The sequence below is a fragment of the Mus musculus genome, chromosome 13 (assembly GCF_000001635.26).
Source record: "Mus musculus strain C57BL/6J chromosome 13, GRCm38.p6 C57BL/6J".
Classification (NCBI taxonomy): Eukaryota; Metazoa; Chordata; class Mammalia; order Rodentia; family Muridae; genus Mus; species Mus musculus.
In genome coordinates, this window is record NC_000079.6 from 24,816,207 (window position 1) to 24,842,925 (window position 26,719).

A 26,719-nucleotide genomic window follows, 5' to 3' on the forward strand; every position below is an offset into this window, starting at 1 on the left:
AGTGGTTCTTCTAGCTTCTTTGCTTTACCCTGTTATATAAACACTGAACTCCCCACCCTCACCACCTCAGGCAGTTGGGAAAGCTGCCCAGAGGGTCATGAGCTATCCCTGCCTCTAACCAGCTGCAATACTGGAGAATGGACCCTTCACCTTGCCTGTACAGCGCAGCAAACCTGACACTGGTTGGGAGTGGGGGGGGGGGGGGATGGAGGACAGGAGAGCCACCCCTGGGGGCAAAAGTGAGGAAGAGCTGCTCTACCCACTCATCTGCTATATTGTCACTGGCACTACCTGCAGCAGTCCACAGACCTGGTCCTAGGGTTATGAGAGTAGTGAGCTGGCCCTGCTCCCTGCTAGCTGTAGAGCTGGCCCTGGTGTGGGGGTGGGGTGGGAGGGTAAGCTTCCCCTGACAGGGAGAGCACTGGAGAGCTGGCCCCCACCATTCATCAGTAGTGAGGTGGGGTGGGTGAGTGCCCTGAGGTCATGAGAGCAGGAGACCTAGCCCTACCCTATCACTGGCCTTAGCACTGGGAGAGCAGGCCCAGCACCTCACCTGGGCAACATAATGGAGCTGGTCCTGATGACAGAGGCTCTGGTAGGCCGGCCCTCAGGGTGTGAGAGCCAGAGAGCTGGCCCAGCCCCTCACAGTCTGCAGCATTTGGGCTAGTGGGCCCCACCTCTTGTCTGGGCAGCACAGTGGAGCTGGCTCTGGAGGCATGAGTGAAGGTGAACAGGCCCATATTACATGAGAGTGGGAGAGCTGACTGCCTCCTGTAGACGGCACCATTTGGGTGGCCTAGCCAGAGCAGTACTATAGAGTTTGCCCTGGTGGGTGGGTAAGGGAGAGCCGACCAGCTCAGCTACCATCTAGGCCTAGATCCAGGACTCTGAATTGACCCACCCAAAAAGCTGTATCATCTTCAAATGGTTGGGAGGTGTGAAAGCGCCAGTCTTGTTGATCCAAAGCTGCAGCATCTCCATGGCATGGCAACAACAGGATATATGGGGGGAGTCCAGACGAGGATCTAATATTGATGGTGTCACAGAAGCCAGAGATCTCAATGACTCATTGCAATGAACATTTGCAGGCGATGTGTGGACAGAGGAAGGAATGTATTGTGGGACACACTGACATACGGCAGCTTCCACACAATGTTTTCTATGCTTTGTTGGTTTGTGTATATGTGTGTTTTATTTTGGTTGGGAGACTGCAAGGGTGAAGAGGGGATGGGGAGATGAACAGGACTGGGGTGCATGGTGTGGAATTTGAATAAATCAAAAAACAAAACAAAACAAAACCCCAAACCTATACAACCCAAAGCAAACTAGCCAGGCACAAAGGTGGTTCCTCCCTATAATCCCAACACTCAGGAGGCTGGGGCAGAAGACTGAGCTCAAGGCCATCCTGGTGCTATAAAGCCAGGCTCAAAAACCAAAACTCAAAACTCTGAGCCGAGAACTACTTCATCCAATCATCAGGCACGTCACCTAAACAAGATGCTTCAAAAGAAAAAGATACACCCACCTATACATGTGTTGTGGTGCATGCCTTTAGTTCCAGCACTCAGAGACAGACAGAGGAAGGCAGCTCTCTGAGTTCCAGGCCAGCCTGGTCTACATAATTCCTGAACAGTCAGACTTCTGTTTCAGAAGAAACAACCCCCTCCCTAACTTTCATATTAGTTTCATTTTGGTTTCTTAGGGTTTTTTTTCCCCCCTCCAAAGAAAATACTTCCTTAGCTACTTCTGGTTTTGATAATTTATTTCAGAAAGTTGTTCACAAACCATACTTGGCATTGTTGGGCTTCTTCGGGTCTTCCCGCTGTTCTCAGTTCCCCAGGTGTTTTGTGTGTCTGCCTTGTGCTATTAATTTTCCTGTGGTCTTGTTGGTCAGATCCACTGAGGCAAATGCAAGTGTCTTTCCTTGCTTCAGAATGTGTGCTGTGATCACTATTTCTTCTCCTATCTTAGCAGGTGACATGTACCTTGAGAGAAAACAGGTTTAAGTATAGTTAGTGGTAAGGAACTGTTGAAAGATTGTGACAGTCCTACCAGCTTTCCTGTGTAGCAACCTACAAATAATTTTGGTACCAGATTCAAACGGCTGGGCTGCATGGGGCTCTACCTGACCCATCCTTCATTTATCCATGGGTTTCTTTTCACATAAAAATGGGATTTCCATGCCTTTTTAAAAAGTTTCCTATTTCATATTTGAAACCACTGAACACTTACCTCTAGCTTTCATTTAATCTGCTTAGCTTCCTAAGGGAAGTATCTGGATGTCTATAGCTTATCAGCATACTTTATTCAACTCCAAAATGACAGAAGAACTACAAGGAGTGGACTGGAGAGATGTCCCAGAAGCTAAGAGGACTGGCTGCTCTAGAAGACCCATGTTCAATTCCCAGCACCCACAATGGCAGCCCACAACCCTCTGCAACTCCAATTCCGGGGGATCTGTCGATTCTTCCAGCCTCTGGTCCCTGGATGTATGTGGTTGGTATACACACATGTACTCTGATACATACTCATAGAAGAAACTACAAGAAGGTGAAGTGAGAATGAAGTTTTTAGCCATCAGAAATAAAGAGCGTATACAGCTGCCCTGTATGCATGAGGATGGTGTAGATACACCCGTCTAGATACACCAAACCCATAAATGTTCAGGTCAACATGCAAGTCAAGATTCACTTCACAAGCAATTGTAGGGCTTCTTAATTATTACATTTGCATTTATTTTGTGTGTGTGCTCGTGCACATCATGGTGTTTGAGTGAAGGTCAGCAGGAAACTTGACAATGTCAGTTTTCTCCTTCCATTATGTGAGTTGTGGGGATTTTTTTTCCTCCTACTACGTGAGTTCCAGGGTTCAATCGCATGTCAGCAGGTTTGGCAGCAAGCGCACTTACCCACTCAATCAGCTCTCTAGCCCCACAAGTTGTTTCTGATGCTTGTCCACCAACCCATCTCTCCAGCCCCATCTTATTTTCGTTATGCGTGTACCCCATGTGGATATGTGCATATGAGTGTCCAAGGAGGCCAGAGGTGTCAGGTCTCTCTGGACTGGAGTTACTGGCAGTCTATTTGATGTGGGTATTGGGAACCAAATTCAGGTCCTCTACAAGAACCACTAAGATCTTAACCACTGAGCTATCTCTCCACCACTTCTGCCCATTTATAAGAGCCTTCATGTAAAACTATCACCAGTTGGGCTTGTTTACCACACAAGGTAAAATAACGCCCACTGGATATGGCTCAGCGCAGTCTCTTTTCTGTCCATCTTGTCTTCCACATTTTGTCCTGTGATTTGCTTACTGAACTCCGCTTATTCCCCGGGTTTAAGAGAAACTGACAAGGTGCTAGTTTCTTGTGTTTGTCTTTGGAAACTGGGTCTTGCTTTGTAGCCTAGGCTAAGCGTGGACTAAAGATTCTCTTGCTTCAGCTTCCCAAGGGCTGGGATTACAGATATGAGCCACCATGCCTAGCCATGGAACTCAAATTTTCCATTTTGGAGAAGTGGCTTCTACAGACATTTTCCAATAGTGACAGGCCGGGGTCTAGAGCACACACTGCTGTGTCATTATAAGCAGTCATAGGAGAGAGTCAGGATGCCTTCCTGGTACCTGTGCTCACCTTGTTGCAAGATTTTGGTGATATACAGAAAATGGCCAATAAGTTTCCTCCAAATGTCATTCATGCTTTTCTTGGGGGGTGGCGGAGGATAGGAGTGGGGAACAAGGAGTTTCATATAGCAGAGGCTGGCTTTGAACTCCTCTGATCCTCCTGTCTCTACCAAGTGTTGGTTGGGGTTATAGCAGCACATCTTGCTAATACCTTTGTTTTCAGTGTTGTTGTTTTTTTGTTTTGAAACCAATCGGCCTGAATGGACTTCAGAGTTCCACTTGCCTCTGCCTCCCAAGTGCAGGGTCCAAAGGTCTGTCTGACCATACCTGGCTCAAGTGATACCTTTTGGTTTTGTTTCTGGAGACAGGATTTCTCTGTGTAGCTTTGGCTATCCTGGAACTCACTTTTTGGACAAGGATGTCCTTGAACCCAGAGATTTGCCTGTTTCTCCTGAAATCAAAGGAATGTACTTACAAGTGATACTTTTAAGGACTATATCAAAGTTATAAATTGTGAGTTTAAGGCTGGGCGTAGTGACGCATGCCTTTAATCCCAGCACTTGGGAGGCAGAGGCAGGCAAATTTCTGAGTTCCAGGCCAGCCTGGTCTACAGAGTGAGTTCCAGGACAGCCAGGGCTACCCAGAGAAACCCTGTCTCAAAAAACCAAAAAGTAAAAAATTAAAAAAAAAAAATCTTGAGTTTAAACAACTGTGGATTGAAGGTAGTCGACAAAAAGGGACACCTGTCCCCAAAATGTAGACTCTTGTCATTATTCCCTAAACAATATAGTATAAGTTATCTGAAATGAATACTGGGGTTTGTTTTTTTTGTTTGTTGGTTTGTTTGTTTTTAAGAAATTATCCGGGATGGCCTCTGGATACATACGTTATGTTCATGTCCACACTGACTCCGGGTGCTCCTCTTTCTGTGCACATTAGAGCCATGGTCGAGATGCTGTCCACTAAGGTTGCTGTCAAGCCTCCATGGAGCGTGCCCAGTTTATTAGTATGCTGCTCTTCCACCTTCATCTCACAGATTAGTTTCTCAGGAGCAGCCGAGACAAGCGTCACCTAAGTATTCAATGGGAAAGGAAACGAACACAACATTAATTCTGTGGTATTAGAACAGCTCAGATACAAACAGCAGGGCAAGAGTGATCTCGAAGCTGGAAGCTTGGTACAGAGGAACACATGTGATTCTAGCATGGGCGCAAGGGAGGAGGACTTGCTGAGTCAAGGCTTGGGTGGGGGGGGGGGTGCGCTACAACCATGATCTCTTTAAAGTATGTATTTTAGGTGCTGGAGAGATGGCTTAGCAGTTAAGAGCACTGACTGCTCTTCCAAAGGTCCTGAGTTCAACTCCCAGCAACCACATGGTGGCTCACAACCATCGGTAATGGGATCTGATGCCCTCTTCTGGTGTGTCTGAGCTACAATGTACTCATAAAAAAAAAAATCCTTTTTTTAAAAAAGTATGTATTTTATTTTAAATTACACTTCTATGTGTGGGTCTGTAAGTATATGCACATGGCATGTAGGTTCTGAGCACAGAACAAGGTGTAAGATTGTCTGGAGATGGAGTTACAAACAATTGTAAGCCAACTACCTAACCTGGGTGCTAGGAACCAAAGTCAGGTCTTCAGCAAGCGTGGTATGGTTTGAACCACAGAGCTGTCTCTCCAGCCCATTTGTCTTTAAATAAAAGTGCGTGCATGTGTGTGTGTTGTGTGTGTGTGTGTGTTTTGCCTGTAAGTGTGTCCAGCTCTGACATATTGTCTTTATAAAGTCATTTGTAGAAAAATAATCTGCCTAAAAAGGTGGGCAGAGAAGTCCATTTAACTTGTTGGTTAATGGTAGAAATTAGCATTTGTGTAAATCGCTTTTATTTTTATTTACTTATTCTTTTGGATTAGAACAGCTTATTTTCTAGCTCAACCTCTGACAGAGTCCAACTTTCAGAATAACGTGTGACAGTAGTGTACACCCTCAGATTCCTGCCTGAGGAGAGCTGGAGTGCTGGTTTTGGGTTCTGGGCCTAGCATGCAGCTGGAGGCTGGATGCCGGATGCCGGATGCCAGGGACACCAATGGTTTTTAGAGAGAGAGAGAGAAAAAAAAAGTTTTTTTTTTTGTTTTTGTTTTTGTTTTTGTTTTTTGTTACTCCTCACTTTGCAGAGTTCAGATCAGTGGGCAGAAAAGTGATTCAGCAGTTAAGAAACTTGATACTCAGGCTGGAGAGATGTCTCAGTGGTTAAGAACACCAACTGCTCTTCCGGAGGTCCCGAGTTCAAATCCCAGCAACCACATGGCGGCTCACAACCATCTGTAACAAGATCTGACTCCCTCTTCTGGAGTGTCTAAAGACAGCTACAGTGTACTTATATATATTAAATAAATAAATCTTTAAAAAAAAGAAAAAGAAACTTGATAGTCTTGCAGAGGCCCCAAGTTTCATTCCTAGCACCCACACAGCAGCGCACAACCTCCTGCAACGCCAGTTTCAGAAGAGTCTTCTGGTCTCCAGTGGCGCCTCCATAAGAAAACACACAACACAAAACATAAAAATAAATAGTTACTGTTTTTGTAATTGAATGTCTGTGTGTGTGTGTGTGTGTGTGTGTGTACATCATGAGTATGTTTCGTGCCCACTTAGTCAGAAAATCCCCTGCAACTGGGTTATGGATGGTTGGGAGCCACTACGTGGAAATGGGAACTGAACCCAGGTCCTTTGCAAGAGTGACAAGTGCTCTCAACAGCTAAGCCATCCCTCTAGCCCCTCCTAATGACTTCTTGAATATTTATTTGATTTGTGTTGAGACAGAGCCTTGTAGTCCTAGTTAGCTTTAAACGTACTGTCCTCTTGCCTCAGCCTCCCGAATGATAGCATCACAGGCCTGCATCACCAGGCCTGGCTCTTTGGACCTTTCTATTAACCGACCTCCAGAATCTGTCATCTTCTAAACGCCTATAAAAAGATTTAGGTTGGGTGTTTTCCAGTTTTTATATAAGCAGGGTAATTTTCTACATGAATCATTGAATAGTTTCAAAACAGCTTAAACTGGCTGGGGACACGTTTCATCATTCATCAAGTATTAGTAAGCTTAAATCAGAATCCCATTTAAACAGAAAATAGAAGTGAAATCATAGAATTCAGCCAAGTCAGATCACTGCTTGCAGGTCCTCTCCGATTTCTAACGTACAATGGAGAGCATCACCCAGGAGACACCAGGTCGGAAGCAGTGTTCCTTCGGAAGCTCTTTCAGAGGTCTGTCTATGGTGGCAGGCACAGCGTGTTTCCCTCCACCATCGCCTGCTCCAGGAACTGCACGTACGTGCTCCCACGAACAGGCTGTTCCCTCCCTCTTCCTTTCCCCATATCACACGTGCTTGCAAGCAGGTCACACACGGTGAACATTCCTCTATCAAAATCTTTCACTATTGAGAACACTTTTTTGGTTTTCCCAGACAAAATTTGTAATGACCTCTAACTTCTTTCTGATCTTGCCTCTACCTTCTAAGTGCTGGGATGACAGATGTGCCCACCATGCCCAGTTGCCCGGCATACACAGTACTGGGGACTAAACCCTGGGTTCTGTGCATGCCAGGCATTGCACCAACTGAGCTACAATTCCTCAGCACCCTCATTTTCTCTTTTTAAGGACCTGCTGAGAGCTGTAAACTCTTCTATTGCTTTACTGTGAATTTCCTCAGGGGTTTGGTTGTTTTTTGTTTGTTTGTTTTGTTTTTGTTTTTTTCAAGACAGGGTTTCTCTGTATAGCCCTGGCTGTCCTGGAACTCACTTTGTAGACCAGGCTGGCCTCGAACTCAGAAATCCACCTGCCTCTGCCTCCCGACTTAGGGGTTCTTTTTCTGCAGTTTTCTTCTCTTATTTCTTCAACTATGTATTCACTGGACTGCAGGAAATTTTCACCTCTAGTATCAAACTTATGGGGCCTCCGTAGCACATGTAGCTTGACAAAAATGTCAACTATGTGATGTATAATTATCAAATGCTACGTAGATAACTTCCATTTTGCTGATCTACTCAGTGGTTCACTTCAGGGTCACCTCATGTGTGATAGAACTGGGACATTGCTCGAGGCTTGTCACCTTCATGTGTACCTCCTGTCTTAGGGTTTTCCTGCTGTAGACAGACACCATGACCAAGGCAAGTCTTAGAAAGGACAACATTTAATTGGGGCTGGCTTACAGGTTCAGAGGTTCAGTCCATTGTCAAGGTGGGAGCCTGGCAGCATCTAGGCAGGCATGGTGCAGGCAGAGCTACACCTTCATCTGAAGGCTGCTAGTGAAAGACTGACTTCCTGGCAACTAGGATGAAGGTCTCAGGCCCACACTCACAGTGACACACCTATTCCAACAAGACCACACCTCCTAATAGTGCCACTCCCTGGGTCAAGCATATACAAACACCTCCTATTGTCAATATTTTAATTTTTGAGACAGGGTCTCCTACAGTCCAGGCTGACTCTGAGAAACCCCTCCCCACACACCCCAGCCTCCACCCTGTGTTGGGATTATAGGCACACTCTATTATTCCCGATTCCAATCATTGGCTTAAAAATCAGAGACTATGTAGCTTCTAAATGTACTTCATACTACAAAGACCATGAAAAGGAAAAAACGGAAATGAAACGAGCCACCTCAAACAATGCTGTGTTTTATGCCACAGGTAAATAAACAGGAAAATGTCAGCGTTGCCTGTCTGTATTACAATAAAGAGTCCAGCCACGGGATATTCTCACAAACCAATGCTACACAGCAGGGAGGTCCCGAATGTAGGCCAGGGCCTTACTATGTATGCTGGCCAGGTATTCTATCAGTGAGCTACACTCAACATGAGTCTTTAAGTCAAGGATTGGCAGGGCAAAAGGAATGAGTTTCCTTTTTGTTTGGAGATTAAGTCTCATGTCATCAGTGCTGGGATGACCTTCAGCTCCTGATCTTCTTGTCTCCCTTCCAGATGTGACACCAGTCCCAGCCACATGAGGGACATTTAATGCCTGCTTTTGCAGAGCTCAGTCCGAAGTCAGGCATATGAAGTAGCAGCGCAAGGTGACTGTTGACAGCATGATGGAAGTCTGCCTCTCTGCCTGCCTGCTCCCTTTTCCTTTAGAGGTGGTCTTACTGCGTGTGCAGCTCAGGCTGCCTTCAAAGTCTAGATCATCTTCTTCAGCCTCCTGATTGTTGAGACCGTAGGTGTGCGCCACCACGACTAGTCTGATACAGGTTTGTTGAAGTAGATACTTTTAAAATAAAGGAAGCCTTTATTTTCTTGTTTTAATGTACGTACCTCACTTTCAAAGCCCTGTTCTTATGAGGGATTAGGAAAGGCTTACAGGAAAATGATACCTGAAATTCTTATAAAGGCCAGTTAGTGAAGACAGGAAAAAGCCAGCCAGGTCCAGAAACATGAGAGCCATGTGGACACCAAAAGTTCCTGGAGGTTTGTTCTTTAAAAGGTACATCTACTCATTTGCTTGTATGCGTGTGCCTGAGCGCCTGCTGACACAGAGGACAACTGCAGGTTGGCTTTATCTTTCTAAATCATACCAGCTCTTTAAACTTTAGTTTAGTCCTTGGAGGTTCCCTTTCCTCTTTAATTCCAACACTTGGGAAGCAGAGGCAGGCAGGCAGAGTTCCAGGAGAGCCTGGTCTACCCAGTGAGTTCCATGAAAGCCAGGGCTACATAGACAAAGTGTCTTGAGAAACAAACAAGTTCTCCTTGAGTCTGGAACGTTGCTCTGGCTAAGATGACAAAAGCAAAGCAAGTGACTGGTTTTCCTCTAGAGAGCTTAGCTCACTTTAACTCAGTGTCTCGTAGTGCGTTTGCTTGGTTTTGTATTTATTTAGAGACAGGTTTTCACTATATAGCCCAGGCTGGGCTGGCTGGGCTTGTAACAAATTTCCTGCCTCGGCTTGAAGCCAAGTCTGTTCCATTCCCATGATGCCAGGAGGTGAATGACTTCAGGAGGTTGGCATGAACTAAGCCACCTCTGACACACTGGACTCTTCAGTTTATTAAAAACATCATTTCGGCAGGGCTGTGTTGTGAATATTATTAATCTCAAGGGGCAGTGGCAGGTGGAATTGTGAGTTCACAGCCAGCCTGGGCTATGCAGTAAGACCTATGTCTCAAAAGAAAAAAAACTCTACGTTTTGCACACGCACACACAATCTCCTGTTTCTTTCTATGTGGCCTTCAGTGTGTCGTCTCTTACCAGCCAGCACCTTATATACTCATATGGGTTAAATATAAAGGACTCACAGTGTTACACTATTCCTGACCCCTCCCTATCTAACCTCAAATGCTATCACAAATAGCCTTGTTTAAGTGACAAGCACAGCCCTCTTTCTTCCTTTACTTTCCCAGTGATCTGCCTAATCACATCAACGCTGGATTCACTGACTTCAGACGCGCTAGGCACGGTGATTCCTGGCATCTGGAGGTGGAGGCAGGCTGATCAAGAATTCAAGGTCATCCTCAGCTACGGAGCAAGTAAGTTCAGAGCCAGGATTCGGGAGTGACACCCTATCTCAAACATTTCAAGTACAGGGCTGGAGAGATGGCTCAGCTGGTAAGAATGTGCATTGTTCTTCCCAAAGTTAAGAGTTCAGTTCCCAATACCCATGTCAGAAGCCTCACAATTGTCTGTAACTCCAGCTCCCGGGGATCCAATACCTTTTGCGGCCTCCATGGGCACCTGCACTCACAACTACACATTCATACACACAAACCCTTGCAAAATAACAACTTTGGAAACTTAAATAAAGTATTGCTTGCCTTAAAAAGTCTCTAGTGTCAGATTTAAACAACTAGAGAGTCAACCTTCATTCATAAAATACTAAGATGTTCCAGGGATGACATACCAGCTGATGAAAGATAATATAAAGAATCAGTTATTTGTTAATAATGGAATTGAACCCAGGGCCTCATGTGCATACTTTACCACTGTGTAACAGCCCCAAGTCCTTAGATAATAATCATTAGCCAGAGATTCAGGGGAGAGCTACATTCTCTCATGTGCCAACATATGAGATGCCTCAAGATGAACAAGGAATTCTAAGTCCAGGGTATAAGGACACAGGATATATTTAGAAAAGACAGGTTAGCAATGTAACCAGTTTGGACTCAAAGCAAAGTATTTAATTAACAGAACAGCCTAAACCAAGATTCCTCCACCTCAGTCCTGCTGCCGTGTGGACTGGGTAATTCTTCATGATGGGGACACTGGGGTGTAAAGTGGGCACTGTAGGTTAGTGAGCACCACTTCTAGTCTCTACTCGCTAGATGCCGGAACATCTCTGTCTCTTATTCCATTAAAACTGTGGTTAAAAAATAGTCTCTAAAGTACAAGTGTCTTCCTCACAAGACAGAGTCAGTGCCTTCATGAACTCAGCAGCGGTGGGTACCAAAATAAGGGCTTCACAGAATCAAGGTGGGTACCAGAATAAGGGCTTCACAGAATCAAAGTGGTCAGCATTGCAGCCCAAAGGGAAGTGGCTCACGAGTCTCCACCCCAGCTGAAGAGTTGCTGAGAGGTGACCACTTCTGAGGGAGGGCACCCTCCAGCTACACTCTAGCACATGGCCCCATGCCCCACACTCACGACAGCACAAACTGGACTTACTGGGTTATTTTAAAAAGAAGAAGAAGAAGAAAAAAGGAGGGTGTGGTGCTGCATGTCTTTCATTTCAGCACTTGGGAGCCAGAGACGGAAGGATCTCGGAGTTCAAAGTCAGCCTACAGCCTGATCTCCTCAGGGAGCTCCAGTGCAGCCAAGACTAAAGTTTCAAAAGAAGACCAAAAAGGCAGCCAGGCCCGGTAGCAGAAGCCTTTAATCCTAACATGCGGGAGTCGGGGGCAGGCAGATCTCTGTGAGTTTGTGGCAGGCCTGATCTACAAAGTGAGTTCCAGGATACTAGGGGCTGTTACACAGAAAAACTCTGAATTGATAAAACCGATCCAAAACAAAATAAAACAAAAAGCAAAAGGAGGACATCACACTGGGAGGCAGCAGCGAGTGCATCTGAGAGGACTACGGAGTGAGTCCATTCAAATACATTCCATTTGAAGTTCTCAAAGAATAATCAACATACAAAAAAAATTCTCAAAAAATGTGCAGCTTTATATAAGTAGTGCTCAATTCTAGAATTGAAAAGGCCAACTAGAATCTATGAATTACTGTAAATGTGTCTTTGGATAGGACTCCAAAGGAGGCAGCCAGAGAAGGCTGGTGAAAATAAATACCCAAGCCTGTGGCAGGAATCTAGGGAGGCACTGCTGGCCCTTACGAGGTCTCCTGCCTTCCTTGCAGAACCTTGAAAGTTATAAACAAGCACTTAAGTGTATTCCAGTATTCTTTATATTCAAGTGTTCCTATAAAGAGGGCATTTGAATAAAGTATAGTGTATCTACAAAATGGAACAATCTTTCTAAAAAGAAAGCAGGGCCTCGGAGTTCTGTCCTGCAGCTGGCTGGAAGCTCTTTTGCAGGCTCTGGCTTGAATGCATTCTAAAGCTCAGGTTCACTCACCAGGATGTGGTAGTGTGCCTGAGTTCTCCTAACATGAGGTGCAAACTGTGTGCCCTCGTGACTGGATTTCCAAGGCTGCCCAATAATAATTCAAATTGCCAATAAGACAATTTGAAAGATTCCCTTTTGGAAGCAAACCAAATTTGCAAGCATGGAGGGACGACAGTTTCCTGCTAGCTGGCCTGCCTCTGCAAGTAGGGCGCTTCAGAGATGCAGCAATACTGAGTTCCCACTCGTGGAGGGGTGGGCTTTTCAGTGATGCAGCTGCCTCCGAGTGCTGTGTACTCTAAAACACTCACGAGGTCACTGTGTTAGCAGGCTTACTGTTGCTACCCTACCTGGGGTGAACAGATGTTAGTTCATTTCTCCCCAGGGAAAGTTACACTGTAGGAAAACATGTATCATGCAGACATAATTTCTTTTTTCTTTTTCTTTTGAGACAATGTCTCTTATATAATTCAGGTTGGCCTTGAACTAGGTATGAACTTGAGGATGATTTTGAACTTCTGATCTGTCTCCTTCCCTGAATGTTGCTGGTTACATTACAGGTGCGTGTTACCACATCTGCTTTTCTGTGATGCTAGAGATGGAAACCAGGGGTTTGTGCGTGCCAGGCAAGCATTCTACCAGCCGAGCCACATGAGCACAAAAAATTGGAAAGTGAAGAGTTAGGTGTTTTGTATTGTCTTATGAAAATGAGACTCGACCAGGATGTTGAAGTCCTTGCAGAATTAGCAAGTATAGCAATCTTTTATGAATCATTGGTGACAGAATACACCACATGAGTAATACCAGCACTCGGGAGACAGAGGCATGGAAAGTCAATACAAGTTTCAGACCAGTCAGGATCCTGTCTCAAAAAACAAAACAGCCGGGCGGTGGTGGCGCATGCCTTTAATCCCAGCACTCGGGAGGCAGAGGCAGGAGGATTTCTGAGTTCGAGGCCAGCCTGGTCTACAGAGTGAGTTCCAGGACAGCCAGGGCTATACAGAGAAACCCTGTCTCGAAAAACAAAACAAAAAAAAAAAAAAAAAAAAAGGAAATCACAAAACCCACACATACACATATACATGCCATTATACAAAAATATATACTTTAGTCTTAGCTTCTCATCCCACATAAAACAACCTCTTGTGTGTGTGTGGGGGGGGGACTTTTGGGATAGCATTGGAAATGTAATTGAAGAAAATACGTAATAAAAAAAAAAAGAAAAAAAAAGAAAAAAAAAACCAAAACAACCTCTTATCTGTCTGTCATAAGTTATCAATCACACAATAACTATTATTATATTATCGACCCCATGTAGTTTAACAGCCACTAGCTGCTACCTATAAATAATAAACTTGTGCAGTGTGGCTAGCCATACTACAAATGTGAGATTTATGCTAATTTTCAACTATTAAGTGTTTTAAAAAAAAAATCACTTTTTTTTTTTTTTGAGGGATTTGTTTATGTAACTAGCTTACAAGCTAGCCTGCATCAGCCTCCCTTAGCCTGGAATTACAGGCAGGTACCAAGCTGAACGTAGGTATGAGAATTTTAATTAGTTACTCAAAGGCAATCAAACCAATGTCAAAATTACCTCACAAAAAAACAGTCAGATGCTGTGGCACATACTATTCATCCCAATACTCAAGTAGCAGAGGCTGATCAATCTCTGTGAGATCCAGGATGACCTGGTCTACATGTCAAGTTCTGGATAGAACTTAAATAAATAATAGAAAATAAATAAATAAATAAAACCAAATAAATACGTTACAAAATATTCTAATACCCAGGAGGGTGAGGAAAGCTTACGGAGAAGTGGCTATGGAACCCTGTCAACGACAGGTGCCCACCTGCAACCCTGTCAATGACGGGCTCCCACCTGCAAGCTTGGATTAACTACATCCCAGTCCTCATAAAGTTGTTTTTGGTTGTTTTTAAAGAATTAAAATTTCCTCTTAAATCATTAAAATTCTTTTTAGGTAATATTATCTTTCTAAAAGTCACTGTCAAATGCTGTCCTTAGTTTTGAAATATTTCCTATTGGAAAACATTAAATATATTTACCTAAGGGTTATTTCCTATTTTTTTGACACTTTATGAACATAGTTAAAAAATTCTAAGAGGGGGCGTGTTCAGGAAAAAGATTTCAAATGCCTGTTGTTGACCAAAATTTATATTTCATGCCCAAATTCTTTTTAAATTTCCAAGTATTTTTTCTTAATCAGAAAAATAGACATGCGTGCATTAAAACATTTATTAAAAAGTCTGCAGCAAGTTCTAAGGTTAAGTGTCTTTCTACTCTGACAATACCACGCACTGGACTTCTGCTACGGATATTTATTAAGGATTGCTTCCTATAGAACACAATGTCTATAAAGTCTGGAAAACAGTAGTCTACGTTAGTTCATGTGGAATGGCAGGGTGCAGGCACTGGTCCTGGTTAACTCTGTAGACTCCCAGGCCAGCCTGGACTACAAGGGTTCTCAGCCAACAAACGTTACATAGTTACATAGACCTAGTTACAAAGACCTAGTCTCAAAAGCAAGAAATACAACACACGTACAGGTGGTTCTCGCATTCACTTCCGTACCTCAAACCTCCTTGACTCTTAAGAAACAATTCCTATATACTAGCCCTGCAGGCTCCAGCGTCCCTTAAATGGTACGCTGACATTTTTTCTCCACACACTCCAACAGTTTGCTGGTTAAAAAAAAAACAAAAAACAAAAAACCAAACATGCTTATTTACGTTTCGATGAGAATCCACGCCACGCACTTCCCCTGCGTTTGCGAGGCCACTAAGGTGTTTTACTAGGTTCGTCCCCTTCACCAGATACTTCGCCTACAATAAATATACCTTTTCCAAAACTCTATCAAAACCGGGAACTTTGAACATAACCTTCATTACTTCTCGTAGGTTCTGGGTCATGCTGCTCATCGTGGACGCAAAGCAAGAGTCTGGGCTCTGCGAGAATGAACTCTGGAAGAGACGTTTGTGAGAGGACAAGGGTGTGGAAGGTCAAGTCTGCAAGCCCGGCCGCTGTCGCGTCGTGCTCGGGAGAAAGGATCGCGCGCCCCGGTCGCCCTGGTCCTAGATGATCACGGGTTACCTTCACTCTTTAGCGCCCCAGCGCGCACGCGCAACCTTCAGGCCTCCTCGGCCCCTCCTTCCCCTCCCCTCCCCCTCCCCCTCCCCATCTGCGCCTCGCTGGCCGCGGACGGGGACCAGAGAGGGCGGTCTTCTTGCCGGAAGGTTGACGCGGACGCGCTTGCACGCTGCGCGCCTGCGCAGGTTCCGGCGTTCGCGATCAGTCGCGCGGGAAGCAGCGTGAAGAGCGGGTGTTTTGAGGGGACCCTGCGGCGATGGCGTCTGGCAGCAGTTCCGATGCGGCGGAGCCCGCAGGGCCGGCAGGGCGGGCGGCGTCGGCGCCCGAAGCAGCACAGGCGGAGGAGGACCGGGTGAAGAGGCGGCGGCTTCAGTGCCTGGGCTTTGCGTTGGTGGGGGGATGCGACCCCACGATGGTCCCCAGCGTCCTGCGGGAGAACGACTGGCAGACGCAGGTCAGTTCGCGTCTCTCGCTTCCGCCGCTCTCCCCCGGGAGGCGGGGCGCGCCCTGCAGCCTTGTGCCTTTGCTTTTCAGAAAGCCCTGAGCGCCTACTTCGAGCTGCCAGAGAACGACCAAGGGTGGCCGCGCCAGCCTCCCACGTCCTTCAAGTCCGAGGCCTAGTAAGCGACGGGGGTCGCGGGCTGCTCGCCGAGGGCGGGGAGGGACCGCCTGCTGGGCTTGGGCGTCCGAGGACCGGGACCTGGAAAAGGGCGGCCGGCGCCCCAGAGCTGGAAATCTCAGGGAATGCTTCCGAGGATGCAGGGTCACTTCCCAGCGGGACTTGTCTTTGTTGTTTTGGGACGAGTCTCACTGTGTAGCGCTTGGCTGGCCTGGAACTCGTCGTTATTTGAACCAAGCTGGCCTCGAACTCAGATCAGCTTGCTTCTGCCCTCTCAGTGCTGGCACGTTGAAGGCACATACTAGAACTGGCTTCCAACGTGATTTATTTTATTTTATTTTATCTTATTTCTTAAACCTGAAGATTATTTTATGTATTTTGAGGCAGAACCTCACCCTTTATCCCTGGCTGGCCTGAGCTTGGTGTGTAGACTAGGTTGGCCTCAAACACAGATCTACCTGCCTCAGAATCGAATGGGCTGGATTTAGAGTGCCCACCACCACACTGGGATGGAATTTTTGTTTAATGTTACCGTTATTTGTTCTTTTTCGAGACAGAGGCTTGCAATAATCCTGACCTCCAGCTCTCTTCCAGCCTCCCTTTTGCTAGCATTGCATCTGATTCCAGCACTCCCTACCCGAACTTTTTATTTGAGCCATATATGTCCAGGCTGACTTGGAACTCCTTTGTGGTCAAGGCTTGCCTTCCATTGGCCCAGTACTGGGATTAAAGGTTTGTGAAACCCTGGCTACTGAAATACACTTACTGACCTGAAATATTGGTGATATGTAAACTGAAGATTAGAAAAAAAACAGAGGTAGAGATTTTCTCCTGAAGAATGGTAACCTGTAAGTCTCCTTGTTTCTGCATAGTTTATCTGCTCTCCTCTTGCCAAAGAACGATAGTTTTTCTTTTGAGACAGGTTTGTTTCAAGTTTGATTAGTTTGGCACAAGTTTGTGTGTAGTTCAGGCCGGCATTGAGCTCCTAGCAATCTTGCCTCAGCCTGTGGGAACTAAAAACCATACCAGCCAGGTTTAATATTTGTTTTTAGTGTATGCTGTTCCTGTTGTCTCAATGCCCTGCCTCCGATTTTCATTGTTGTTGTTCTACAGTTTGCAGAATAAAACTAAGGTGCCGTACTGGGCCTTGTACACGAATTGGCCACTGTTCTTTCCAGAGTGTCTTACATGGGAGTTGTCTGTGTCAGAAGAGACGGGCAATCATCATAAAACAGCTGTGCTGAAAATTACGTGGGAAGTTGTTTAGAAAATGTTGGGTCTGCACACTCCAGAGGTTATAAATAAATAAAGAGTGGAGTCCACCTATCCAGTACCCCCTCCCCACCTCCTCCAGTTACTTGTGTGTAGGTTAGACAACAACTCTGGTCTGGTTGGAGGCAGGGTTTCTTTATATAGCCCTGGCTTGTCCTGGAACTCACTCTGTAGACCAGGCTGGCCTTGAACTCAGAAATCCGTCTGCCTCTGCCTCCCAAGTGCTGGGATTAAAGGCGTGTGCCCACTGCCCAGCCCCAGAAGAGGGCATAAGAACCCTTGAAACTGGGGTTAGTTATGAGCTATGCATGCTGCAGTTCTAGGACTTGAACCCAAGTCCTCTGAAAGACCAAGTACTCCTAAAGTGATCTCTTCTGTCTCAAATGTTTTTAGTTAAAAATGAAGGGCCTAAGATCAGATAATGTTCTGAAATTGCTTAGCCTTTTCTCTTTGGTAAGGCTGCAGAAAAAGTATAATATTGAATGTTAGAAAAGAAAGCTTTCTGAGATGGGTGAAGTTCCAAAAGGAACTTGGCATTAAACATAGTTTTTGGTTCTCTTTAAAAATACTTTTATACATACAGATGATTTTTAGCCAGATGTGGTAGCTTATGTTACTTGGGAAGCTGAGGCAGGATTGCCAAAGGTTTGAGGCCAGCTTAGCCAAAGTATTGAGTCCTAGGGCAGGCAGTCTGGATATATACTTGCTAAAGTTCCTACTTTATAAGCTTGTAAGTTTGAGCCTTGCAGGTATACATTTCGAGACCTTGTTTCAAAGAGGGTGTTTACATTTCATATTTTGCTTTAGAATTGGTACTAAACTATCTTGCATCAAGACCTTGGCTTCAAATCTTCACTAGAAAGAACAGGATGACTGATTCTAGGCAGGAGTAAGTGAGCTAGGAGATGGATTTAGAATAATCTACAGTGCTGGGAAGTAAGGGAGTAGCCAGAGAATGTTGGAAACGTTCCAGGAGAACATAGGATTAATGTAAAATTGGTGACAAGGAATACTTGGGTATTTCAGAACAGGTTGTAGTCTGCACAATAAAATACGAACCCATATTTAAGTAAGTATCTGCTGTTTGTGGGACAAGTAACTTTTAAAAAAAAAAAAATTACTTATTTTATGTACATGAGTACACTGTCTCTATCTTCAGACACACCAGAAGAGGGAATCCGATCCTATTACAGATGGTTGTGAGTCACCATATGGTTGCTGGGAATTGAACTCAGGTCCTCTGGAAGAGCAGTTGGTACTCTTATCTCTCCAACCCGACTAGTTACTGTTGTAGGGGAATTTAAACTGCTAAATTTCTAAGGCTTGAGGAATTAGAAAAATCTCTTGAGAACTATTAAAGAAATGTTTCAGTTAAGTACGGGCAGTAAAACCAGGATGAAAGTTGAGTCATAAACAAGATGCTTCCATAGTTAAAACCCACAAAATACTAAGGAGAATGGGAAAAATCAGTACTTTTCAGTGGGGATATTTGGTTAACACCTTAACCATGCATTGGTAATGCTGTCATTCCTGTCCCAAAGTTCATACCTAGACTTGTAAGAAAACATCAAGATTAACTGAATTATTGTATAAAACAATGATTGTATAAAACAAGTAGCCTGTACTCTTCAAAAATGCCTCATGAGGAAGACTAAAAAATATATATATGTTTATACACACACACACACACACACATATATATATATATATATATATATATATATATATATATATATGTATATTGATGGTAATGGAGCTGACGGTTCAGGTTGTATGGTATGTATGCAAGCAAGCCTTTCGAGAAGAATAGAAGTAAGTGGTTTGGAAATAGACTAAGGTAAATAATTGTTAATTAAACAAGAAAATACTAGTATTTGTAAATTTCGGGTACATAGTTGGTTAGGGGTTCTGTTTTTACTGCTTTTCTGTTTTGAAAGTCAGTAATTGTAAGACTCAAAAGTTAACAAGATGCCCGAGGCTGAATACGTCAAAGAAAGCCATTATTTGTGGTCATGCGGTAGTTGTATGGTTATTGTGCAGGAGGATCGCATTGTGAAACAAGGAGCAACTCTAGGAGAACAGCGAGACAGGACAGTGTGCAGCTCTTTTTTACCATGTGGGTTCTGAGATAGAACTCAGGCCATTAGGCTTGGAAGCAAGCACCTTGATGCACCAAGCTCTCTCCAGCCCAACTTTTCCTTTTCTATAGAGTCTTAGGAGTCTTCAAAGAAAAATATAGGATAAGTATCTGTTATCTGAAGTGTTGGGACCAAAAATTATTTTGAGTTTCGTAGACAATTTAGAAGGTGGATTTTCTGATTAGAAGTGATTTGTTTATATCTTCAAATTGAGGACAAACATGTACAACAAAATTCAAACAGTCTCTACATTTGGAAGCCAGAGGTCCGATTTGGATTCCCCAGGCATAGTTCTCCTTGATTTTTTTCAGACTGTCTCTCACTGGGACCATGCACTCACCATTTAAGGTAAAACAGGCCTCAAGTATCTACTGGTCTTGGCCTCCCAGTGTTGAGAGTACAAGTATGCCACAGCTTCCAGTGTTAAATGTGAGGGTTCTTGCCTCCATAACCCCCAACTACAGCAAGCAATTCATAATTTTTTTTTAATCCTTTATTTTGATCTTACCAGTGTTGATCTAACCAACGAGGATGCAAATGATACAACCATTTTAGAAGCCAGTCCATCTGGAACTCCTCTAGAAGATAGCAGCACTATTTCTTTCATTACCTGGAATATTGATGGATTAGATGGATGCAATCTGCCCGAGAGGGCTCGAGGGGTGTGTTCCTGCCTAGCTTTGTAAGCATTCTCTTTTCCATGGTAGGGACTTTGATAAGTGTTTTAATGGTTCTACAGCGCAACAGTTGTGTACTTGAAAATTTGACTTTAAGGTCAGCTTCTGAGTAAATATTTAAGAGCTGAGGTGTTGATCTGGGAGGGTCTTGGTGAATTGGAACACCGGTTTATGTGAGATTCTTTCTAGAATTGTAAGCTTTACATACATAGTTTTGTTTATAAGTATTGTTATGAAGTGAAAATTTCCTAAAAGTTTTGTTTTTGGCCTCAGGAGAGCTTTGTGACTAAAGCACTCACGTTCTCTAGAGCTGTTGTCACTGGACAGCTTTTTAAGAGAACCTGAAGAGATATCATAGCATTGAATACATCTCTTGGTGTATATATAACGATTGCAAACGCTCAATGTGGTATATTGTGTGTGGGTGATGTGTAGGGGGGATGCTGGGGTTGAATTTGGCCTTGTTAGGCAAGTGTTGTCACTGACCTACACACCCAGCCTGTTGGTCATTATGGCACGGTGTAGTAAATCATATCTAGATAAAGGTCAGTGTGAGCACTGAGTACTAGGGGTCCAGGTAACAGTTGTTTTATGTGTATATATTGTGGAATTTTCTCTATGTATCTGAAAATGAATGCTTTGCTGCTCTTGGTAAATTGCTCTTTTTAATTAGGTATAGTCCAGATGTGGTATTTCTACAGGAAGTTATCCCCCCATACTGTGCCTACCTAAAGAAGAGAGCAGCCAGTTACACAATTATTACAGGTAATGCTCTTCTTGCTACCTAAACTACCTTTTTCTTTGAAAAATGGATCAATAAAGAAAAAAAAAATGAGAGGCTATTACAAAGGGCACAGATGGGTTTAAGGAAACTCAGCAAGACACCAGATACTTAAAAGATTAATAGCTATTTTACAGCTTAATGTCAATAAATGGAAAAATAATTGAAACGGGTATTTCTTTTTAGGAAAACAAAGTTCTAAAATTTTAGATTTGTATATTTGCTGAAATTGAATATGGAGGCATGCCCTTATCCACCATTTGTTCTTACTTAAACATCACTTGTATCTCTTGTTAAACTCTGATAAGGGACAGAAACATAGCACTTGGTTGACCTACTTCAAAGTAGAGGCTTAAGATTTGCTCCCATTTAAATGATTTGCTCCTTGTTATAGTGAGGGAGCTTGTGGTAAAATGAAGGTGCTCTGTTGTGGTAAATATCCAACCCCAATAAATCCGTGCAAAGAACACACAATTCAGTTAAAATGTTTATGAGCTGCACGCCTAGCACCACACTAGGGCTCAGCTTTGAGATCCCTTGCTACTTGCGGCTCCTCCAGGCCATGTGGTTTTGCTCCATCTTCCTTCCACCTCCTCTTCCTCCGTCTTGCTCTCTCTATCTCCTTGTCTCCTCCATCTCTTCTGCCTCTCTAAAACCTCCAGCCCCGCTTTTCCCTTCCACTGGCCAATCACGGGTTCTAACCTTTATTTGACTAGTTAAAATGGGGATAGGTTTACATGAACTTACCTGAGAATGAGATCCATTCCTGGCTGTACCAGCCCTTCTTTTTTTTTTTTTTTTTTCTCTTTTTCTCGAGACAGGGTTTCTCTGTGTAGCCCTGGCTGTCCTGGCACTCACTTTGTAGACCAGGCTGGCCTCGAACTCAGAAATCCGCCTGCCTCTGCCTCCCGAGTGCTGAGATTAAAGGCGTGTGTACCACCACGCCCGGCTTGTAGCAGCCCTTCTTGAGAAAGTGGAATTAACATCAAAATATAAACAGTACCAGGGCAATCTACAACATTTCCCCTTTTTGTTCAATTGAAAGGCTCTTTTCTCTCAGATTTAAATTAAGCACAACTATTACAATTATGTCGTTTGTGAAGTAGAAGATACAGTTAACACCCAGTCCATCAATTTTGTCAATTGACTTCCTTCCCTATACTTTTTTCCACAAATGTTTGAAGGTAATGAAGAAGGATATTTCACAGCTATACTATTGAAGAAAGGAAGAGTGAAATTTAAAAGTCAGGAGATTATTCCTTTTCCAAATACCAAAATGATGAGAAACCTGCTATGCGTAAATGTAAGTTTAAGTTTGGGGCGTCTTTTGTTTGTTTGGTTTTTGAAGGTATTGCCTTTACAGTTTTTTTGTTTTTTTTTTTTTTTTTTTTTTTTGGTTTTTCGAGACAGAGTTTCTCTGTATAGCCCTGGCTGTCCTGGAACTCACTTTGTAGACCAGGCTGGCCTTGAACTCAGAAATCCGCCTGCCTCTGCCTCCCGAGTGCTGGGATTAAAGGCGTGCGCAGATAAATTTATTTATTTATTTATTTATTTTAAAGATTTATTTATTATATGTTGTAAGTACACTGTAGCTGTCTTCAGACACACCAGAAGAGGGAGTCAGATCTTGTTATGGATGGTTGTGAGCCACCATGTGGTTGCTGGGATTTGAACTCTGGACCTTCGGAAGAGCAGTCGGGTGCTCTTACCCACTGAGCCATCTCACCAGCCCACAGATAAATTTATAAAGGCATTTTTATTTGTGTGTTTGTGTCTGTCTGTCTGTCTGTATCAGTTAGTCAGGACTTCTATGACTCAGTTCACTCCTTCCACCACAGGTTCTAGGGATCCAGGTTCTAGGGATCAAACTCGGTTTACTTGGCAGAGGCTCTTACCTGCTGCGCCGTGTCACTGGGACATTTTCTAAACCCTATTTGTGTGTGTCTGGGGTCTGGAGTCAGATTTCATTCCCACTGTAGTTGTGTGTATTGGTTTCAGACCATCAGGCTTATGAAGCAAGTGGTTACCCACTGAACCGTCTCACTGGCCCTTCACATGCAGATTTTAAATAGTTCCAGAAAACTTGGGTCTCAGAATTTTAGATGCAGACTTTAAAATATAAAATAAATATGCAAAAATGCAAAATAAAAATGCAAAGTTGAATTCTTAATTGATTAGATGTTTTCTTAAGTATGTGACAACAGTTGGCTATGGAGAACATTTGTCAAGTCATTTGTTATATCAGTGAGAAAAATAACACAGCACATACATAGATAGCTCTAAGGAACACACTAGTACTTTAGCTCACCGTTGAGGGAAGGCATGGCAGTGGAGGTGTGATCCTATCGGGCTTCTGTAGACCAGGCTGCCCTCCAACTCAGGAATTAGAGGAATCAGCTTGCTTTCTCCTGTCTCCTTTATTCAGCACAGGAATCCACCCCATGGAAAAGGAAGCACCCAGGACAAACCTTTGCAAGTTGTAGCAAGGGTAAACCTGTGCTGTGGATGAGCTTATGTTCAGGGTGGTGTGAGAAACAGTTATTTTCCTAATAGTGTGACAAAGTATCTGACAAAGGCAGTCTTAAGTAGAGTTTATTTTGACACATAGTTGTAGGGTAAGGCAGGAGCAGCTAGTCACATTGTGTCCACAGTCAGAAAGCAAAGTGATGACTTCTGCTGTTAAGCTTGCTTCGCCCCCCACCTTTTTTTTAGTTTGGGACCTCATCTCCCACTGGTGCCCATTAACATTTTAAGGTGGGTCTTCCACCTTAAGTAAGCTAATCTCAAATTTCCCTAGATATTCCCAGAGATTTGCCTTCTAGGTGATTCTAGATTCTATAAAGTTTGACAGTGTTAACCACCATCCTGAGTGTGGAGAGGTAGTGGAGTGTTGACTGGAGGTTAAGCAGTAGGCGGGATCCAGATTATAGGTTTGAACAAATTAAGATGATTCTGTAGGCATTGCAGCACATTCTGTATACTAGTATCTTCATTGCAAATGATAAATGACTTCATTCAGTTAAGTGATTATTTCCTTGTATCTGTGCCTGGATATTGTTGGAGCAATAAATAGAGTTATCTGAGTTTGCAAATAACTCGTGGCTTCATGAAATGGGGAAGTAGCTGTCCTTTTACTCGTTTGGGACCTTTTCTAGCCATCTGTTTACCTTGGAATTGGATCCTAGAGAGGTGTGAGCCATTGATGGCCTGGAGCTACTGGAGAAGGGGCCCAGAAGAGCTATTCTGTGGATAGTTCTTGGTCTAAATAGTTATCATGGGGTGGGTTGCACCTTCTGCTCTTCATTTAGGAACAGTACTGACTGGTTTCAGTTGAGTAAATACATTCCAGTTAATTAATCTGCGTTGGAGCCTGTTATCAGCATTAGTGGTCAGTGGCCAGTTCAACTGTAATTTCTCTGTTTTAGGTGAGTTTGGGTGGAAATGAATTTTGCCTTATGACATCCCATTTGGAGAGCACCAGAGAACATTCTGCGGAACGAATAAGACAATTAAAAACTGTTCTTGGAAAAATGCAAGAGGCTCCAGATTCAACCACGGTTATATTTGCAGGAGATACAAATTTAAGAGATCAAGAAGTAAGTAACAGAATTGATTCAATGTTTGTGGGGAGAGTATTGCTATGGAAATTAATTTTGATTCATTTTATCCAAAGTCTTATGGACTTGAAATACAAGTTAGAAAACACTGTTGTAGCTTTTGTTTAAAATATGCACAAAAGCTATTAGGAGAAATCCTCTTATATGTTAGATAAACAAGTATTAAAATAAGATAATAATTATAAGAATTCTAATTTTAAAAGTTGAGGGTATTTGTAGCATCCCTGTGTATAAGAAGATCTAATTCTCTTCTGAGTTGAAATCAACTTTTTAAAATACTTTCTTGCTGGGTGTGGTGGCCCATGCCTTAATCTCAGCACTTGGGAGGCGGAGACAGGCAGATCTCTGAGTTACAGAGTGAATTCCAGCACAGCTCAGATACACAGAAACCCTGTCTTGAAAAACAACAACAAAAGCTGTACTTACAAATGATAATATCAGACACCTTTTAAATTGGGGGCAGGGAGTAAGTATATAAACCTTTCATAATATTCTTTCTCTTGCCAGGTTATCAAATGTGGTGGTTTACCTGACAACGTTTTTGATGCCTGGGAATTTTTAGGCAAACCTAAACATTGCCAGTATACATGGGATACGAAAGCAAATAACAACCTCAGGATCCCTGCTGCTTATAAGCATCGTTTTGATCGAATATTTTTCAGAGCAGAAGAGGGGCACCTTATTCCTCAAAGTTTAGACCTTGTTGGGTTGGAAAAACTGGACTGTGGTAGATTTCCGAGTGATCACTGGGGGCTCTTGTGCACCTTGAATGTAGTATTGTGAAAAGCTTCCCACTTGCAGCTTTACACGTTTGTTAGCACTAGTTCTGAATTTGTGTAGGTCTCAACCTTTCAGGACATCTGGGTCTAATACAGAAGAATTAATAAACTGGATGATTACTACAGCAAAAGCAGCTAACGTTTTACTTTGTATCTTGTGTCCTCAGAATTAAGAACTGGTGTTTGTAATAAATCAAAGCATGCTTATGTCAGAATGTGTGGGCTTTGGTTTAAAGGACATAACCTCTCCGCTTGTGACAAAGTCATTGTTGCCATCAGGATTTCAAGTAATGGGCGTATCTCAGGGCTAACTATTGTTTGAATTAGGCACCAATATATTTTAAATCATTTTATTAAGAGAAAAAGTAAGCCATTGAACTCTTGAGACTGCATTGTCTTATATTCTGTAAGTTCAGAAATGTAAGTGAAAAAGCCGTGACCAACCGTAGTAAAGTAGATGACAGCTGTTGTATATCAGACTTAATTTTGTCAGCTGATAGTATATAGTGACTGATGAGTCAGTCACAGTTCCACTGACTCCCAGTTACTGTTCTGATTAGTGGTAGTTATTTGCTGGGAACTGACAAAGTTCATCTTGGCAATGATTAAACCCAGCTTAGCAACGTGAGAATTATTTTTTTTTTTCTAAGAAGAAAATTCAGAAGAAAAGTAACTGAGTTTTGTTACTGGTAAAATGGAAATACTTCACAGAGTGAATAAAGAATACTTTTTTTTTTGTAAATGTTCTGTAAAGAAAAAATGTACAGTAAATAAAGTGTTTTATTTGTAGACTGACTACGACTTTTTTCTTCATGGTGGGATTTGTTGCTCTACTGCCATTGGGAAAGCAGCCCTGCATGTTACTTTTCAGTGGGAATCACCAAATGTGTTTTGTTATATTAAATTCCTGACATTTTGGAGGCTGGGGCAGGAGGATTGTCATTAATGTAAGGCTAGCCAGGACTGACAAAATAAGGAAATTTAGAATGAAGTGACATTTTTACCTGTTAACCCCAAACTAAACACCTAAAAACAGTTTGAACTTATAATAGGGTGGTATGCCTTTCCTACTGACAAAGGAAAGGACAGGAACTATTTTAATCATAATTTTAAACATTAAGGCTTGAAGGAGCAGTGTGGTAAAGGAGGATGGTACTCACTCCTTTGGTAGAATTAAGTTTAAAAGACCACAGTATGTCACATTGCAGAAACATTGAAATGGGTTAATACCACAATATGAAATAAACTATTAGGCCATCAGTATAAAAACATGAAAGTACAATTTCGTTTATGTGTCTACATAAAATACTTTCCTTGTTTAACACTTAGGACAAAATATAAGTTAGGAGAAGCCGGGCGTGGTGGTGCACGTCTTTAATCCCAGCACTTGGGAGGCAGAGGCAGGCAGATTTTTTGAGTTCGAGGCCAGCCTGGTCTACAAAGTGAGTTCCAGGACAGCCATAGCTACACAGAGAAACCCTGTCTCGAAAATACAAAAAGGAGAAAGGGAACATAAGCCACTATAGTCTTTAATGGGCAAACTGAAAGATGTAAGAACCTAGTATTT

General features: G+C 43.2%; 2 protein-coding genes across 2 annotated transcripts; one reads left to right on the forward strand and one right to left on the reverse strand.

Annotated features, from left to right (window-relative positions):
* Positions 1-1,748: 1,748 nt before the first annotated feature.
* On the reverse strand, positions 1,749-15,283 carry Acot13 (acyl-CoA thioesterase 13). The gene is made up of 3 exons (NM_025790.2): positions 15,020-15,283; positions 4,509-4,693; positions 1,749-1,985 (listed from the first exon to the last, which is right to left on the reverse strand). Exons 1-3 carry the CDS (start codon positions 15,098-15,100, stop codon positions 1,829-1,831), a joined length of 423 nt encoding a protein of 140 aa, NP_080066.1. The 5' UTR covers positions 15,101-15,283; the 3' UTR covers positions 1,749-1,828.
* A 169-nt stretch (positions 15,284-15,452) lies between these two features.
* Tdp2 (tyrosyl-DNA phosphodiesterase 2) lies at positions 15,453-25,947 on the forward strand. The gene is made up of 7 exons (NM_019551.2): positions 15,453-15,723; positions 15,804-15,889; positions 19,810-19,980; positions 20,649-20,740; positions 21,941-22,059; positions 24,182-24,352; positions 24,881-25,947. Exons 1-7 carry the CDS (start codon positions 15,526-15,528, stop codon positions 25,154-25,156), a joined length of 1,113 nt encoding a protein of 370 aa, NP_062424.1. The 5' UTR covers positions 15,453-15,525; the 3' UTR covers positions 25,157-25,947.
* The last annotated feature ends 772 nt before the right edge of the window (positions 25,948-26,719 follow it).

Bases quoted from the DNA above. Each gene is read 5' to 3' on its own strand.
- Acot13 (NM_025790.2), bottom strand. From the start codon at position 15,100: ATGAGCAGCATGACCCAGAACCTACGAGAAGTAATGAAGGTTATGTTC. The intron at 4,694-15,019 runs GTATATTTATTG...TTGAATACTTAG, and splicing joins TTGATAGAGTTTTGGAAAAG to GTGACGCTTGTCTCGGCTGC. The intron at 1,986-4,508 runs GTATGTATCCAG...TTTTCTCTCAAG, and splicing joins AGTGTGGACATGAACATAAC to GTACATGTCACCTGCTAAGA.
- Tdp2 (NM_019551.2), top strand. From the start codon at position 15,526: ATGGCGTCTGGCAGCAGTTCCGATGCGGCGGAGCCCGCAGGGCCGGCA. The intron at 20,741-21,940 runs GTAATGCTCTTC...AAATGTTTGAAG, and splicing joins CAGTTACACAATTATTACAG to GTAATGAAGAAGGATATTTC. The intron at 24,353-24,880 runs GTAAGTAACAGA...TTCTCTTGCCAG, and splicing joins CAAATTTAAGAGATCAAGAA to GTTATCAAATGTGGTGGTTT.